This window comes from Aquarana catesbeiana, linkage group LG04 (genome assembly GCF_042186555.1).
Source record: "Aquarana catesbeiana isolate 2022-GZ linkage group LG04, ASM4218655v1, whole genome shotgun sequence".
Lineage (NCBI taxonomy): Eukaryota > Metazoa > Chordata > Amphibia > Anura > Ranidae > Aquarana > Aquarana catesbeiana.
Genome location: NC_133327.1, coordinates 510360545 through 510377237, shown reverse-complemented (window position 1 = coordinate 510377237; position 16693 = coordinate 510360545). Strand labels below are relative to the sequence as shown.

The following is a 16693-nucleotide window of genomic DNA, read 5'->3' as shown; positions in this document are numbered from 1 at the left end:
AACCTATAAATGGCCAGATCACATTACGTTTCCTTTACCTGCTTTCCAGTACTACTGAAACATGCGTCTTCATTATTCACATATCCACTTCAGCCTTACATTTTTGTGTGATTTAGTTAGAATTAGTTAAGACCATTTAACTTTATATTTATATTCTATCTGGCCTCATTACATTTTTGATGAGGGTTGCACTTTGGTTTTAAACTGTCCCAGCTTTAAAAAAAAGATTATGATCAGCTTTAGTAAACATATGGCCCTGCTTTCGTGGATACCTTGTTTTTAAGTTTCTAGAGTTGTAAGGTATTGACTGACAGTCCTAAAACACTTGCATGATTTTTAGTTGCCATGTCCCAAATCTTTTTTTTTTTCTTTTACTTGCTCACTTGCACTTCTGAAATGTACAGGGCCTTGAGTCCCTTATTGGACCGTAATGGGGGGGGCAACCAAAACACACGAGGGGCCCAGGCGTCCCCAGAGGCCCGACCACCGAGTAGGACCTGGAGCACTATGGCTGCCCTGTCTTTCTCTATGCATTCATTCACAACAGAAGAGTCGGCAGCTGCTGCTCCCTGTTATTTTGCTGACATTGGGCTCTTTACTGCCACCTGTGGCTGCTTCCTGCATGTGTACTCCTTGTGTGAGTGCTGCTTGTACTGTATTCTGGATTGTTTATCGGATGCAGCTCCTCTCTCAAAGACATGTCAGCTTTGTGGATATAAACTGGGACAAGGAAGACCTCCTTTACAAGTAGGGGCTGTGTGTATAAGTGAGGGGAGGAGTTGTTTGTGTACAGGGGGGCTAGAGCTGTGGGTGTGGTGTGTGTGCATGCGTGTTGTGTGTGTTTTGTGTGTGTGTATGTGATGTGTCGTGTGTGTGTGAGAGGGGGCCGAGTGTTTACAGGGGGGAGGGGGCTGCGAGCAGGACTGTGGGATGGCCAGTGGGTGGATTTGGTGGGTTGGCCCTGGGGAATATTGGTGGTCGGCCCGGGGCCGTTCTTGGCCTAAAGCTGTGTAAGGGGCCCCAAAATTTCTGATGGCTGCCCTTGTCACTTATCTAGCCTTAAAGCAGAACTCCGGCAAAAATGTTTTTCTATCTTCTTGTTGCTGATCTCCTACCTTCACCAACCATCAGCCATGTTCTTCTGAGCTCTGTAGTTCCTCTGCAATAGCCTGCTGAACTTGCTGAAAAACTGCTATTGCCTGGTGATTTCCTTTTTGTAAGAGCACTGGCTGCTATCCCTCCAGTAACCCCAGCCAGCGGTCTGACATGCCCCCTTGTAGTCCTCTGAAAGTGAGCAGGGACTTTTACTTCCGCCCCAGTCTGTGCTGCCCATAGAGGTGGTGTCCTCCTCTGCTCCCTCCTCCCTGCCAACCCCCCCCCTCCCCGCCCGCCATCTCTCTCAGTGCAGAGTGGGGAGAGTTACAGATCCTCCAGATGACAGAGCGGGTCTCGGGCTGACAGGTCTGTATGTGAGAACACCGCTCGTCGTACAGCCCTGCCTCCCTGCACATTAGAACAGTGCACTCTGCGCTGTCGATCACAATTCCTTTGCAGGGAGGCGGGGCTATACCAGGAGCTGTGTTCTCACATACAGACCTATTAGCCTGAGATGAGCTCTGTCATATGGAGGCTCTGTAACTATCCCTGCTCTGCACTGATGAGCACTGCTAAGCTGCACTGGTGACACTGTACTGATGGGCACTGAAAAGCTGCACTGGTGACACCGGCACTCATGGGCACTGCTAAGCTGCACTGGTGACACCACCACTGATGAGCACTGATAAGCTGCACTGGCGACAGTGCATTGATAAGCTGCACTGGTGACACCGCACTGATAAGCTGCCCTGGTGACACCACACTGATGAGCTGCACTGGTGACACCGCCACTGATGAGCACTGATAAGCTGCACTGGTGACAGTGCATTGATAAACTGCACTGGTGACACCGCACTGATAAGCTGCCCTGGTGACACCACACTGATGAGCGCTGATAAACTGCACTTGTGACAGAGCACTGATAAGCACTGACAAGCTGCACTGATGGGCACTGATAAGCTGCACTCATGGGCACTGATGAGGCTGCACTGATAAGCTGCACTGATGAGCACTGATAAGCTGCACTGATGAGCACTGATAAGCTGCACTGATAGGCGCTGATAAGCTGCACCGATGAGTACTAATAAGCTGCACTGATAGGCACTAATAGGCTGCACGGATGGGCACTGATAAGCTGCACTGGTGAGACCGCACTGATGAGGCTGCACTGGTGACACAGCACTAATAAGCTGCACTGGTGACCCCGCCACTGATGAGCACTAATAAGCTGCACTGGTGACACTGCATTGATAAGCTGCACTGGTGACACCGCACTGATGAGCACTAATAAGCTGCACTGGTGACACCGCATTGATAAGCTGCCCTGGTGACACCGCGCTGATAAGCTGCACTTGTGACAGAGCACTGATAAGCTGCACGGATGGGCACTGATAAGCTGCACTGATAAACTGCACTAATGGGCACTGATAAGGCTACACATATGGGCACTGATGAGGCTGCACTGATAAGCAGTGGACACCATCCACTGCCAAATATCTGTAGGAGAGGTTTCCACCATCCCTGCAAAGTTTGCAGTCATTTTTTATGTTTTATTTGTGATGTTGCATATCACAGAGACCGGTATTGTGGTGATATTGAAGTTTACTGAGATTGCCATACATTAGAGGGTTCCACCATTATTGTGGTAATGATTAGGAAGTTAGGGCTGCACTTTTTTTTTTTTTCTCATGCTGACATTTAGGCTCCATGCACACGGGACGTTAAAATAATGTTCTAAAAACGGCAGTAGCTTTGCAGTGAGTCTTTCAATGTTTTTTAACGTTTTTGCAATAGCGATTATTAGCGTTTTTTAGCATTTTTCCACGTTGGCGTTTTTATTTTTTTTGGGGGGGGGGCATTTTTTGTGGCTCCTGAACGTGATTTTATGGCGTTCATAAAACAGCCCATAAACTCCACTGCTGATAAACATCCATGTGTGCATGGACACACATGGATAGAATAGAGTGGAGTTTATGGCCTGTTAAAAAAAAGCCCAAACTCCCAAAAACGGCCGTTTATGAGCTCCAGTGTGCATGGAGCCTTACTTGCATCACACACTGATGTAAAGCATCATGGCCCGGCTCTTTCTGTGGTGCGGCTAGGGATGTGCTCACATACACTATCCAAGCACTGATTACTATTAGAAAAATCTCAAAGCTGCATGAGGAAGAATATTTCTAATACTGAATTACAGCAGAATACAGTGTGTATAATATAGAATTATGAGATGTATATACAGTTCAGCATGTAAGGGAAATATGTTTATCTCCTGCTGTGGCTGGAGGGGGAGCATGGACAGTTATAAGAATTTCCCCCTCACTGTCTGTGTTGTGCTCAGTAGTGTGGCTGCAGAATGAGGGGTGTGATTTATGTTGAAGTGGGCTTGTTCACATTTAGTGTACACAGGCCTAGTGTACCTCCCACATTCAGTGCAATATGCAAAGCATGATGGGAAATGTAGTTTAATGACAGTGTAAAGAGAGAGAAGAGATATGATGCAATCCCCGTTCTAACACATCCTCCTTGCCAGAAAACAGGCAGCATTTTTTGAACTGCAGAGCTGACTTCCTGAAGATTCAATTCAACATTTCTCTTGATTTATAAGGAATTTCACAAATGTAAGAACTGTTTAGTGTTTTGGGGGGGGGAGGTGTACTAATGGGAGATTTTTTGCCGATCCTGGAGTTCTACTTTAAAGCGGTATTAAACCCAAAAATATAACATATTGCAGCGTACCATTTTTTAGACGTAGTGGCTGAATTTGTTTGCTTTTTTATGCCTTTTTAGCTTTATTTTCATCTATTTCATCATGCAACCTGAACGTTTTTAGGGGCATTTAGGGCTTTATAACAATACACACATTAGCATATGCACAGCAGCCCTCTTTTGGGATACAATACAGATCATCACTGTTCTGTGTTGTCAGATTGCTTTGCAGGAAAACACAGGGACACATATCTTTGAAAAGATTGGGAAAAGTTACAATCCCTGTCAGGCTTTTATTGCTGTATTTCTACCTTCTTGAGAAATGTTGTCTTCACTTCCTTGTCTGTCACCAAGGCCGGCCATACATGGAGCGAATTTCATTACTGCAGGAAATAAATTTGCTTGATTCCCCCATCCCCCGTCTCCCACAGACAGTGTTGATGTGGGAATCTCTCCTGCCTGGCCATTGTTTTCTCCCGGCAGGGAAGGGTCGGGAAGCCATCCCCACTAGGAGAAGACAGTGATTATCGCTAGCGGCTATAGTAGCCGCTAGTGATAATCACAAGAGAATCCGGCAGGCTGGCTGTACCAAAGTTGATCGATCAATCGATCAACTTGGTACATTCAGCCTGGCCATTAATGGTTCAAATCTCGGCCTTTTCCTGCTGAGCTGGCCGAGATTCGAACTATGTATGGCCGGCCCAAGACTGCAAGTGAGAATAATCTATTCAAAGAAGACAGAGCAATAAACACACTTTTATTAAAAATGCAGGGATTGGTTTGAACCTCTGTCAGGTTTATGTTGCTGTCCGTGTCTCTGGAGAAGACATTTTCTTACTTCCTGGTGTGTCACAGGAAGTGGTGGGATATCTCCACCATATCCACAGACAGCAAAAAACTGACCAAGGTTCCTACCCTTCTCCACCGTATCCTAGCTTACAATAAAGTTTTGGTTGGGGTAAGTTGTTGTGAGTGGGGTGGGGTGTAAGCTGCTGTGTTGAATTCTCCTGCATTCTTTGTCAAAGTAAAAATAGTGTGTTATTGGGTATGGTATGGTATTAGGTGCTGATAAACTGATGTGCTTACCATCAACATTGTATGCTACGATGTCTCATAAGAAGATTTTTTTTTTTTTTATGCTGGGAGCACGTTTGGTTTTATTTAGAAACATCCTCTGAAATATTTTAAATACACAGTTTCTACTAGAAGAGTTCAGGTCAGTGACAGCTACTATATTACATTTTCAGATGTTCAATGGAACGTAATTAAAGTGTTACAAATAATTAGTTTCCTTTTAAATTCATCATTGAAGAGCCACCCATTGAAATTTTCCTACTGATGACTACCAAGGTTGTTCAAATAATGATGTAATGGCAACAATCAAACAGAAAAAGTCAGTTCAATGGAATCTAACTGAAACTTTTTTCAGCCTTAATTACAAATGTGTTATTTTCTTGTCTAAAAGCTATAATTACAAATGTTGCACATTTCTAATAAAAAAATTAATAAGTCAATAATTCTATCATTTGATTCTACTGTCCAAATATTTAGGTAGAGCACTACTGTAGCTATGTGCTGTAAAATATAGATGGTGAGTTGAGTTACTTATTTGTTGAACTGCCAAAAGCCAAAGTCAAATAATTATTTACTAAACATGACTTTAGTTCAGTAGCTTGCATTTGCATGTACAACAAATGCACTTGTATTAAAAATTCTGCTGTGTAATAATGTTTACTGTTTTGTTAAAAGGCACAAGGCTTTCCGAACACTTCAAGAGGCTATTAAATGCAACTTTGAACACTGGCAAATATGGGAAAACTATCTTCTTACCAGTACTGATGTAGGGCAGTTCGGGGAAGCAGTCAAAGCTTATCATAGACTCATGGACTTGCGTGGTAAATATAAAGATGTGCAGGTAGGCATTATCAAATATTTTACTTTTCTTCCTCTATTTAAATGTGCATCTAAATAGAGCTTAGCCTTTTTATCAAAAAGATACTTAACAGCACAATTGTCATATGATAAAATCCCCCAAATATTTACCCTTTCCAAGTATTTTTGCCTTTTAAAGCTCACCTAAATTAAAAAAAAAACAAAAAAAACTTTAAGCTTGTTTCCCCTTGATGCTGCAATAAACCAGTAACACAATCCTGAAATACCTACCTGTTTTCTTTCACAGGCTTTGTTCCTATTTGGCTACTGATAGTCATATTGCAGTCACAAGCTGCATCTTGTAAGCTGTTACCTGCTTGCTTCTTTATATCTCTGGAGAATTTCAGAAGCATCTCACTGCCATAGATTTTGACTCTATTTCAACCAATATTGGAGCATTGATTATTCCCACCCATCTTGAGTTGTTCACACGTTTCTTGTTTTTTCCATAATATAAACTAAAATTAGATAGGAAGCATTACACCCTCTAGTAATGGTAAGTGTACAGACCAGTGAGTTGGTCACCATAGAAATAAACAAGAAACCTTGGCTTATCTCTGTAGCATTAGCCAAAATGTAAAAAACTTTTCTTTAATTGTACATCACGGTACACAGAGCCATAGTAATTACTATGTGGGTTATAGTCCACCTTCAGGTGCTGGACACTGGCCCACCCTAAACAGGAAGTTGCCTCCCTATATAACCCCTCCCTTTCCGGGAGCATCTCCGTTTTTTCGCCAGTGTCTAAGGTGTTGGTCACAAGTGAAGATGTGCTGTGCTGAGCTGAGCTCCACTAGAGCAATCCTTACTGGGGCTAGCTATGCAGCCGGATCCATTCAAAGTGTCTTTTAGGCCAAATTGAATGGTGCCCGGGCCTCGTGTCCGAAGAAACGAGCTCTTTGCTTGTAAACACTTCTCTTTTTGAGTTGACTTTTGAGTGGGCTAAATTTCTAGTTCTTTAGTTCTTACGGCAGGTTATCAAATAGCCAAATCTTACATCGTTATATTATTATGTCTTTCAGTGACTACATAACCTATCCTTTTGTTTTAGCATATTTTGTGAAACGGGATCCTAGTTCTGAGTGGTATTTAGCAAAATGGATAGAACTCTGGTTCATTAATACACAAACATTTTTCTGCTTTCTATTGATTAATGTTAGCCAGTTTATATTTAAATGTCCTTAGAATTACTCATCTATATTTGACATGTTCCATTGCTCATACCAAAAAGCCATTTTATTAGAATAATTAGTCATGTAGTTTGAATTATTGTGCTACTGCATGCAGAAACAAATTGGTGTAATGTACAAAATGTATATCACTTTATACTGGGAGACTATGACACAGGGGAGTCAATGACAAGTAGGACATTGTAGGAATGAAGAGCTACCCTATTTTGACGCTAAAGCATTTATGTTTACAGTGGTAAGCTTGTAAAGTAATAATGTGTAGTTATAATGGTTCTGCAGAGCAGAGACATACCCAAATCCAGAGCTCTGCTCAAGACTCTTCCCTCCACAATCTGGGTGCCAGCCAGTGTAGTCCTTCTCCACTCCCCATCCAGAGTTAGGGAAAAAAATGTACAATGTGTATCAGCCACACTCCACTCTTAGCTCCTCGTTATTAACAAAAGGACTTCATACAGCAATGTCTGCACCTGGGAACCAAACTTCTTTTAAGTTTTTCACCACTCCTGGCTTGCTCACAAGGATAGGGAAGTCCCCTATCAAGAATTTCGGAGACAATTAGCACATCAGGAGTCTGTAATGTACAATACAGCTTATAGCATGCGACAGCTAGGAATATTTTATATACAACAAAGCTTATGAACTGCAGGGTTATAGAATGTACAATGTACCATTGTCAGTGCAGTGGTCAGAAGTATTTAACATACAGCATAAGAATGCAGTGGTTAAGGAGTATGTAAAATTGGCACTGCTGACATAAGGCATGTGTCCCATGTGCTAAAGCCATTGCTTTTGTTGACATACCATTGAATAAATTGATTTTATGCTTTTTTGTACCCCCTGTATTTTTGATTATATTCTGCCAATAAATTATTTTTGTGTAGGTTCTCAAAATCTTAGCCAGAGCAGTAGTTGAAGGAATTGAGGATGTCAACGGAGAGTCAACAAGTAATCTAAAATGGAAGTTGCAAGAATTGTTTGGGAGAGTAACAGCCCAGGATTCAAGTGATGCCGAAGTTTGGAAGATTTATGCCAAACTTTATGGAAATGGTGAAAGTGAAAATGCAGAAGAAAATGAAAAGGTATTCTTTGAGACTTTTTGCATACCGACCTGGATAATTTAATAAAAACTCAATGCAATGCTCTAAAAAATACCCTGTAGTAATACTAGAAAACTTATGAAATGCCTTTTTTTTTTTGGCAAGTGTAATTACCTGATATGTATATTTATGCTATATTGCAATACTCTAGTGCAGTGATGGCGAACCTTGGCACCCCAGATGTTTTGGAACTACATTTCCCATGAGGGACCTCAGGATGAGTTTTGCTAATGCACTGACATATACTGTTTGTCCAAATTAAATTATAAATGATTATGCATGTTTGAAATGCAAAAGGACTCACAAGCAAAAAACGTTATATTTATTAAAATACTTGACTAAAGGGAAATGTTTCTTTAGTGAGATAAAGTGCTGTATCCAGTCTCTGAAAAACTATTTACTGAAAGATTGCTATAGAAGACACAAGGTTGGCCATTTTAATAAAAAGAGAAGTGGTTTTATATCCAGCTGTAAAAAGAGGCACACTATTGGAAGAAAATGCTTTAGGCTGGGTTCACACTATAACAAGGAGTGGCTCACAGCAGGAGTCCGGTGTGTCTCCATTCACTGTTCCAGGTCCAATTTCAGCCCGAATTTTTGGCTGAATTCGGACCTGAAATGGACCAAAAGACGCACAGGGCTCCTGTGCAAATCGCACCGGAGCTGCTGCGGAGATGTGTGAACCAGCTCCATGGAGAGCCAGCCACAATCTCCTGCTAAGCGAATTGGATGTGGAGAAAACCGCATCCAATTCGCATAGGTGTGAACCCCGCCTTAGAGTTTGCCAAAGAAACTGGTTATAGCAGAGATGCTAAATTGCTGAAATAAATGGTATATATTTCTTCCTAAAATAACTGTGTGTGTGTATATATACACACACAGTAATACCTTGGATTGTGAGTGACGCGGTTAATGAGCGTTTCACAATACGAGCTATTATTTTTTAAAAATCCTGACTCGGTTTGCGAGCGTTGTCTTTCAAAATGAGCAGGATTCAGTCCTCTGCGGTGTGCAGTACCGCATTTGGCCAGAGGTGCAGGGGTGCTCGGATGCACTCGGAGCCACTCGGAAACACTCCGTTCCCTAGTGTTTCGGAGCGGCTCCGAGCGGTTTCTGAGTGTCTCCGGTGCCCCCCACCTCTGGCCACATGCGGTACTGCATTAAATAGAAGTCGCTGTGGAACGAATTATCTGAGTTTCCATTGACTTCTATGGGGAAACTCGCTTTGATATACAAGTGCTTTGGATAGCAAGCATTCTTCTGGAACGAATTATGCTCGTAATCCAAGGTACCACTGTATATATACACTGCTCAAAAAAATTTAAGGGACAGTTTGAAAACGCATCAGATCTCAATGGGGAAAAATATCATGCTGGATATCTATAGTAATATGGACTGGGTAATGTGTTAGGAATGAAAGTATGCCCCAGATAGTTTGAACTAGAACAGTATTGACAGTGGTATCCCTGCAGCTGATCTTTCCCCAACACTGACTTACAATACTTATTTCTGTACTATGTCTCTGTTTGGGGGCGGCCATCTTGGCAGAAACTGGATTTTGTCAGAGACTCCAGCAAGGAGCACAATTGGGAGCACAGTAATGACATCCTCATATCTAACGTCAGATATCCTGAGACTAGCAATTAGAGAGACAGTTCCTTAAAACGTGTACTGCAGAGAAAAATAGCTATGGTGCTAAAGGCACCCTCACATACCAGGTAATAAGATAAGATTACAAATGGCACTCAAGTAGTTAACAAATTGCTTCCACTGTTAATTCAGGAAAAAGTTCCTTTTCTTTAAAAAAAAAATGCATTACAAGTTGTCACAACTATTCTGAGAAATATATAGTTTTCAAAAGATCCATGTTCTGTACCCGTTGTTTTCATTAGCTCTAATTGTTTAGTAATATGGATCATATCAGGGAGTCTAGACTTTTTAGAAGAAAAATTAGACAGTACAGTTAAACATCTGTTGTACAGCTGTAGCAGTAAATGGTTTCTTTTGTTTAGCCTTTTGTAAAGTTGAATCTATCTATGTACCTATGTTCTGTGTGTGTATGTATAATATAAACTATGTATATATATGTATATAATATACAGCATATACACACACTATATTACCAAAAGTATTGGGAAGCCTTCCTTTACATGCACATGCAGTTTAAGGGCATCCCAGTCTGTAGGGTGCAATATTGAGTTGGCCCACAAATAATATAGGTATATAATAAGTTTAATAACTTCAGATATTGAAAAATCAGGGTGCGCGTAAATTGATTATTCAGGCCTCTAACATTCCATAAGACCACTCTAAGTGATTGCATGGTAAAAGAGGAAAGATAAATGGACCACCATGTCCTTTATGGCAGTTTTTAGAAACTCTCCAACACCATGGGGTTGATTTACTAAAGCTGGATACACACAATACAATTGATTTTTTCCTTTAGATTTACCAAAACCATATAATATGAGGTCAAACCTTAACAGTTTCAGTGTATATGCAATCAGGCAGGCCCTTGTACTACATGGTTTTGGTAAGTCTAAAGGAAATCAAACAGCAAAAGTTGTATAGTGTGTATGGGGTCTAAAAGTAAAGCGTGCAAAATCTGGTGCATTTGTGCATGGTAGCAAGTCAGCTTCTAACTTGAGCTCGTTCAATTAAGCTTTGACAAAAAAAAAAAAACGGAAGCTGATACTGGTTTCTCTACAGAGCTGCACCAGATTTTGAACTCTCCTGTTTTAGTAAATAAACCCCACATGTCCAAAGCCAGAAGGTACTTGCCCCAGGTTACACAAACAATGCTTGCTGGGGAGTTTAAAAACATAAAGCCCAAAATGACAAAAACATATACCTAAACTAGACCTAGACCTAAACCTAAAAAAGTTTGCAGTTTTTACCTTAAACCGTACCAATTTTGTGAGTGTAACTATGCTTATGCTAAGAACAGTCACTGAGTAATTACCACCAACTTTTAGGGAGCCCAAAAGTTTACAATTGTCATCATTCAAGCACAAGTATGTGGTGAGGGGTGATTGCCAACATATATAACGGGTAAGATGGTGTACAAAGCTCCTAACCTGGCAGCAGTATTCCAGAAAGAAGTACTGGATGGCTGTGGTGCAGACTGTAAATGAGAAGCAGCACTCAAAAGACTCTTCCAGGTAGGTCACTGTAGGGAGTCCATCCATTCGCTGGCAGCCAGTGGATTATCAAAGAACTTTACCATGCTACTGTGTGAGAAGGATCGGTGACATTTTTGCATTTCCACAGCAAAATTCTAGGAACAACAGAAATGTTTTCAACAGGGAGTGCACTGGTATACTATGTCCCTATCTCAAAAATATGCCACGTAGGGACACTCAGTGGTTAAACCCAAGGGGTCTGTTCGATGACCTACATAGGGGGCACCTGAAGAGTTGTTCCACAAAGATGTTAGGATTGGACCCTTCCGTTCCCTTAGGCAGCCCAATCTCTTAGACACTGTGGGCTGCAGTTTAGTCAAAAAAGTGGCCTGAGTGGCAGAAGGCAACCTTTATCCCTTAAATTGCGACTCCGAGAGCCTACCTCTGAATTTGTCCTGGTCGTTCTGTATGAGCATACACTGTGAGGCGAGATGGTCAATGCAGACATTTTATTGTTAGATAGCCTTGAGCAATGCCTCAGGCCCCAGTTCTGACTTCATTGCAGCTCTTAGACATGCTCTTTGTTTACCATAGATTTATTATCATTTTTCTTTTTCGTTTGTATATCGTTTGCACATGTGATTTTCTCATGCGTTTATGTTACACACATATGAGTCTTCTTGTCAGTATTTATGCACATATTACTCTGTGTTTATTTGCATACCACTATTTTCACCATTTTTGACTCACTATTTGAACATCCACTCCCATAGGTTATCCTGGGGGGCCGAGGTTCCAAAAGCGCTGCATTTTATATTTCTTTTTTCTTCCTAAGCAACTTATCACATTGTTGATGCTAGCTGCTGATTTGTACTCTATTTCACTTTGACTCACTTGTAGCGCAACTTTTCACATATTTTTTATTTTCCTTTAAAACCTGTAAAATTTTGCTAAACTAAAGCAATTCTGCACAATAAAATTGGTATTGTTGTTGTCCATTAATGTTTTGCTTTTATTTTTGAAAATGGGCTGCTAACGCTAAGCTGGCATCTCATGGGATAACACTTTCTTTCTTCAATGTTGGTTTTTACTAAACTAAAACCCACTGGTGCATTCTTACCTAGATCACTGTTCTCATATTCATTGTTCCCCTTTTTTTTAATATAAAACTATTCACAGCAGTAGTTGTTGGATGCCCAGGATTGCAGTTGTCACACACCTATAAAAAAATGTTCCATAGACTTCAGAAACTGAGAGAGCCTGATTGGCATCCAAATTAGAATTTCTTGATTCATGTCCCATAAATTTCCTGAATGCTAGTGCTTAATCTGAGTGAACACTTAGTAATAACAAATGTGTATGTCCATGAAACCTATTAGTTTGGTTTTTTTTAGTAGTTGTATACAGATTTGTTCGTGACACTTTCTGTTTGTTTAACATATTTTTTTATTTGCAGGCCTTGCAGTTCTTGTCAAAAGCACATAAATGTGAGACTCAAAGGAGCGGTTGGCAAAATGACATTTCAGCATTCAAAGAGATAATAAAAGGGGCAATTGACCTTGCTCATGGTAGGTTTGTTTTTATTATCATTTCTGGGTTGTTTTGTCCACTGGGCATTTCATTAGCTTGGTTATGTGCTTAAAAATGATTCAAAACTGTCAAAGCAGTGTTCAATAAATAGCTGCTGTTATATGGAATATATGAAAATTGTGCTCAGCAGTTTGACTCACGTGTGGTCTGTTGTCAGAAGGAAAGTGTACTTAAATTTACTAAAAGACCAGTATTCTTTGAAACTTTTTTTTTTTTTGCCATTGTAACTGCCAGTTACAGATAGTGGCAAATTGGGAGGGTTGTATTGGATACATAAAAATAAAATAAAATATCCAGTATCCAGTAACTGAAAGTGTATCAGTATTTAATTAATGTACACCGATTTGTTCATGTGAACAGGATACCTCCAAGACTATATAGTCAATTCATATAAAACGGTAGGAAGACAAAGATGTCTTCAAAAAGAATAGCAAAAAGGAGAATCAACCACAGTATATCAAAAAGTGAACAGGCTTTATTGAAAAGACAATATAATAAACACACTATTGGTGATAATAGCAGCAATTAAGTGGGATCAACCCCCCCCCAGTGTACCCAAATATAAAAACCACATACAAAATGACAACGTTGTCACAATATGGCGCCAACACCTGGGCGCCACACACACTTCGTGCATTACCACATTGAAAAGACAGATGCTGCTCAGAGTCGCTAATCCAAGAGTGTAATGAAGATTATTGTTGTAATAAACAGTAGTTCCGGGGTTCTACATCTAACATGTCCATGAATAGGGCTTATGCAGTAGTTGTGTAGATCCTATGGTAATATAGCAAATATAGCGAGGGTTGTATTTGGGCTAGGGGATAAAAGATAGAGCAAGCTCTACCTGTGGTTTGCATAATAGGGCCTTGGGTTTCTCAGGCCCCCAGGGCACAAAATGGATATGCGTGTAGGAACTTGGAGGTGCTTGCTATGCATTTCTGTTCATCAGCTTATGTTTGAAGGTTCTACCAGTTCAGCAGTATATCCGTTATTAAAAGTGGGGCAGTAGGTTTATACACACAACTACAACTAGGAAAATCACAATATAAAGCACTATTCTGTGATTGGTTATTGATTGGTTGTTTCCATTCATAGCATAAACTTTTATTGGATGATAGCTGAGTACAAATCATGGATCATAAAATTAGGATCAAATTTTATTGGTTTTAAATTCTGCTACTTTTATGGAAGGGAAAGTCACCAAGTATTCAATGTAGCAAATGAAACATGATTTATTCTTATATTTTAGCTTAGATACTTACATTGTACTTGTGCTGTTATTTTTTTATGTAAATACAGCAAAGCATAGCATATAAAGGTGCAAGGTGATCTTGATAATGCATTCTAATTTTAGGTCAGTTTCATCTTAACGTCTAAGACCTCAAAAAACGACTACCAGTTTTAGTGCTGACATACACATACGCAAAATAACCAGTAATGCACTATTTTCTTTATCGTACCTCACGGGACACAAAGCACCATAGTAATAACTATATGAGTTATAGGCCACCTTTAGGTCAATGGACACTGGTATAACCAAAAAGGAAACAGGAAGTGGCCCTCCCTATATAACACCTCCCATACCGGGAGTATCTCAGTTTTTTCGTCAGTGTCTAAGGTGTTGGTCACGGTTGATGAAGTGCTAAGAGAGCTCCGCTAAGTAATCCCTGACGGGATCAAGGGGCTGTGCAAACGGATCCATCTAAAGTGCTTGAAAGCCAAACGATGGTAACCGGGCCTCGTACAAGAAGAAACAAGGTTTTTGCCTGTAATGCTTCTCTTTTGAGAGCTGGACCCTGGGATCCGGCACCTTGGTCATGTTAATACAGCCAAAGAGTTGTCCGGCAGTGGTGCTGTACAGGTCCAAGGGAGTGGACCCGTAAAAGGGGACCCAGTCCTTATAGGTCTGGCATGACACGGCCCGTCGTGATGGGTGAAGGCTGGATCTGTCTGTGATAATTTCCAGCAGTCCTGCGGCGGGGATCAGGTAAGTCAGAAAGACAGGGAATGTGTGTATATATATATATATATATATATATATATATGATTCACTTGATCTTTCTGGTGTGAGTATGCGATGCCTTGCCTGTATTTTGCCACTACAGGGTGTAAAAGCTACATACCTGGCTTCCAGCATTCCATGCTTCCCCTGTGATGTGCTCAAGTGTCAGCAAAAGCTTCCTGAGGCAGAATTGCTATTTCTCCTGCTCTGTCAGCCATCAGTAGGGGTTTGGGGGGACCATCCAGTATCAGAGAGGTCAGGTTTCCCCCCTGCTGAATACCACCCCCTCGATCCGCCCTCACTACAGGGCCGGCTATCTCCACGCAGAGCGGGAAAGGGATCCTTTTTAAAAAAGGGGTGGATCCTAGGTATACAGGGACGTGGCTTAAACGCCGCCGGCGTGCATGTGGAGCACAAGGCTCACCGCTTAAAAGCTTTACACTCTGGAAGTGTCTGGTTGGCTGACAGTTTGACACAGAGCACACTGTATGCTGTATGGGTGTGTGGATACAGGCATTTTTAAGGGGCATGTTTTACTCAGCATTGAGACTGAGCATTTATAGCAGCATGTTATGTAATTGCTAGACTAAAGCTCGGCAGTAGATGCACTTTGCTTAGTACCCCCCGGGAGGGGTAATTCATCGGGGGGGTGCAAAGTTGCTGCGGTCAGAGCCTGAGGCTCCTAGCCGCACGCCCGCATTTCCATCCTCCCCTGAAAGACCTGGAGCATCTGGCGAATCAGCCATTTTGTCTCACAGGCATGGTGGCTACCTCCAACATCCCAGCCTCTGCATACGTCACTAAGGACGATTTGGCTTTGGCTATGGCTGGTTTGGAAGGGAAAATAGCCGAGATGTTAGCGACTTCCTCCCAGGAGGTGAGAAAATGCAGCAGGACCCCCCTTCTCCTGCCCTTGACCTTCCAGTATTGGAGCAACAATGGGCAGATGATATTGAGAGAAGGAGGTTCAGGTGACTCCTCTTCGGAGGATTCAGCGTCTGAAGAACCTTTCTCAATTTTGCAATTGCAGAAATTGCTAATCCAATCCCTTACGGACTTGGTTCATTTTGGATATAAGTTGCCTCCTGCAGAGGTGGAGGATGTTTCCTTCCCCTCTCTGGGTTCGCTAAAACCCCAACAGGGTTCTCATGCTTTCCCTATGCACCTGTTATTGGAGCAACTGATTTATGCTGATCTCCCAGATAAGAACTTTTTCTCCAATTTTCAATTCTTTATGCTATGGAGAAAAAGTTCTCAAAGAGATGGGATTTGCCAGCAGTAGATGCAGCTATCTTTTCTGTGAACAGAAGTTTAACTTGTCCAAGTGGACAATGTACAAGTATTTAGTGATCCAGCTGATAAGAAGTTGGGATCTCTACTTAAGGCCTCATTTGCTGTAGCTGGTGTGGTAGTACAACCTGCAGTGGCAGCAATAGGCATTTGTCAATCCCTTCAGGATGAACTCAAGCAGGATTAAAAAAAAAAAAAAAATTCCTGCTCAGACTGAAGAGGCCCAAGGTTTAGCTGAGCTATCTAGGGCCCTATACTTTGCAGTGGACGCTATTGAGGATTTTATCTATCAGGCGTCTCGCCTTGCGCTCATATTGATACATATGCACAGGATTCTGTGGCTAAGCAGCTGGTCAGCCGAGTTACCATGCAAGAAGCTCTTGGCTGGGTTTCCGTTTCATGGAGAAAGGTTGTAACCTTCTCCTTAGATGTCTGGGGCAACAGCCTCCAGGCAGCATTGACGTCATCCACCGTCAGGGACAAAGGATAAGCCTCATAACCAGACACAGGGCTACAAAAAGCCCTGGAGTCAGAAGTCCACAAAACAGAGTCCCAAGGCTTCTTTATGAAATAGCGCCCCCGCTCAATCGAGTGGGGGGAAGACTGCAGTGGTTTTCTGAAACTTGGCAAGAGGAAGTCCAAGACAAGTGGGTCCTCTCTGTAGTA

General features: G+C 41.7%; 1 protein-coding gene across 1 annotated transcript in view; it reads left to right on the top strand.

The window, feature by feature from the left end:
• Window positions 1-16693, top strand: part of TTC27 (tetratricopeptide repeat domain 27) — a 795933-nt gene that overhangs the window by 716793 nt on the left and 62447 nt on the right. The window contains exons 17-19 of the mRNA XM_073627729.1: window positions 5551-5716; window positions 7805-8002; window positions 12599-12710. Of these exons, the coding sequence (XP_073483830.1) occupies window positions 5551-5716; window positions 7805-8002; window positions 12599-12710 (476 nt within the window). The remainder of the gene's footprint in view (window positions 1-5550; window positions 5717-7804; window positions 8003-12598; window positions 12711-16693) is intronic.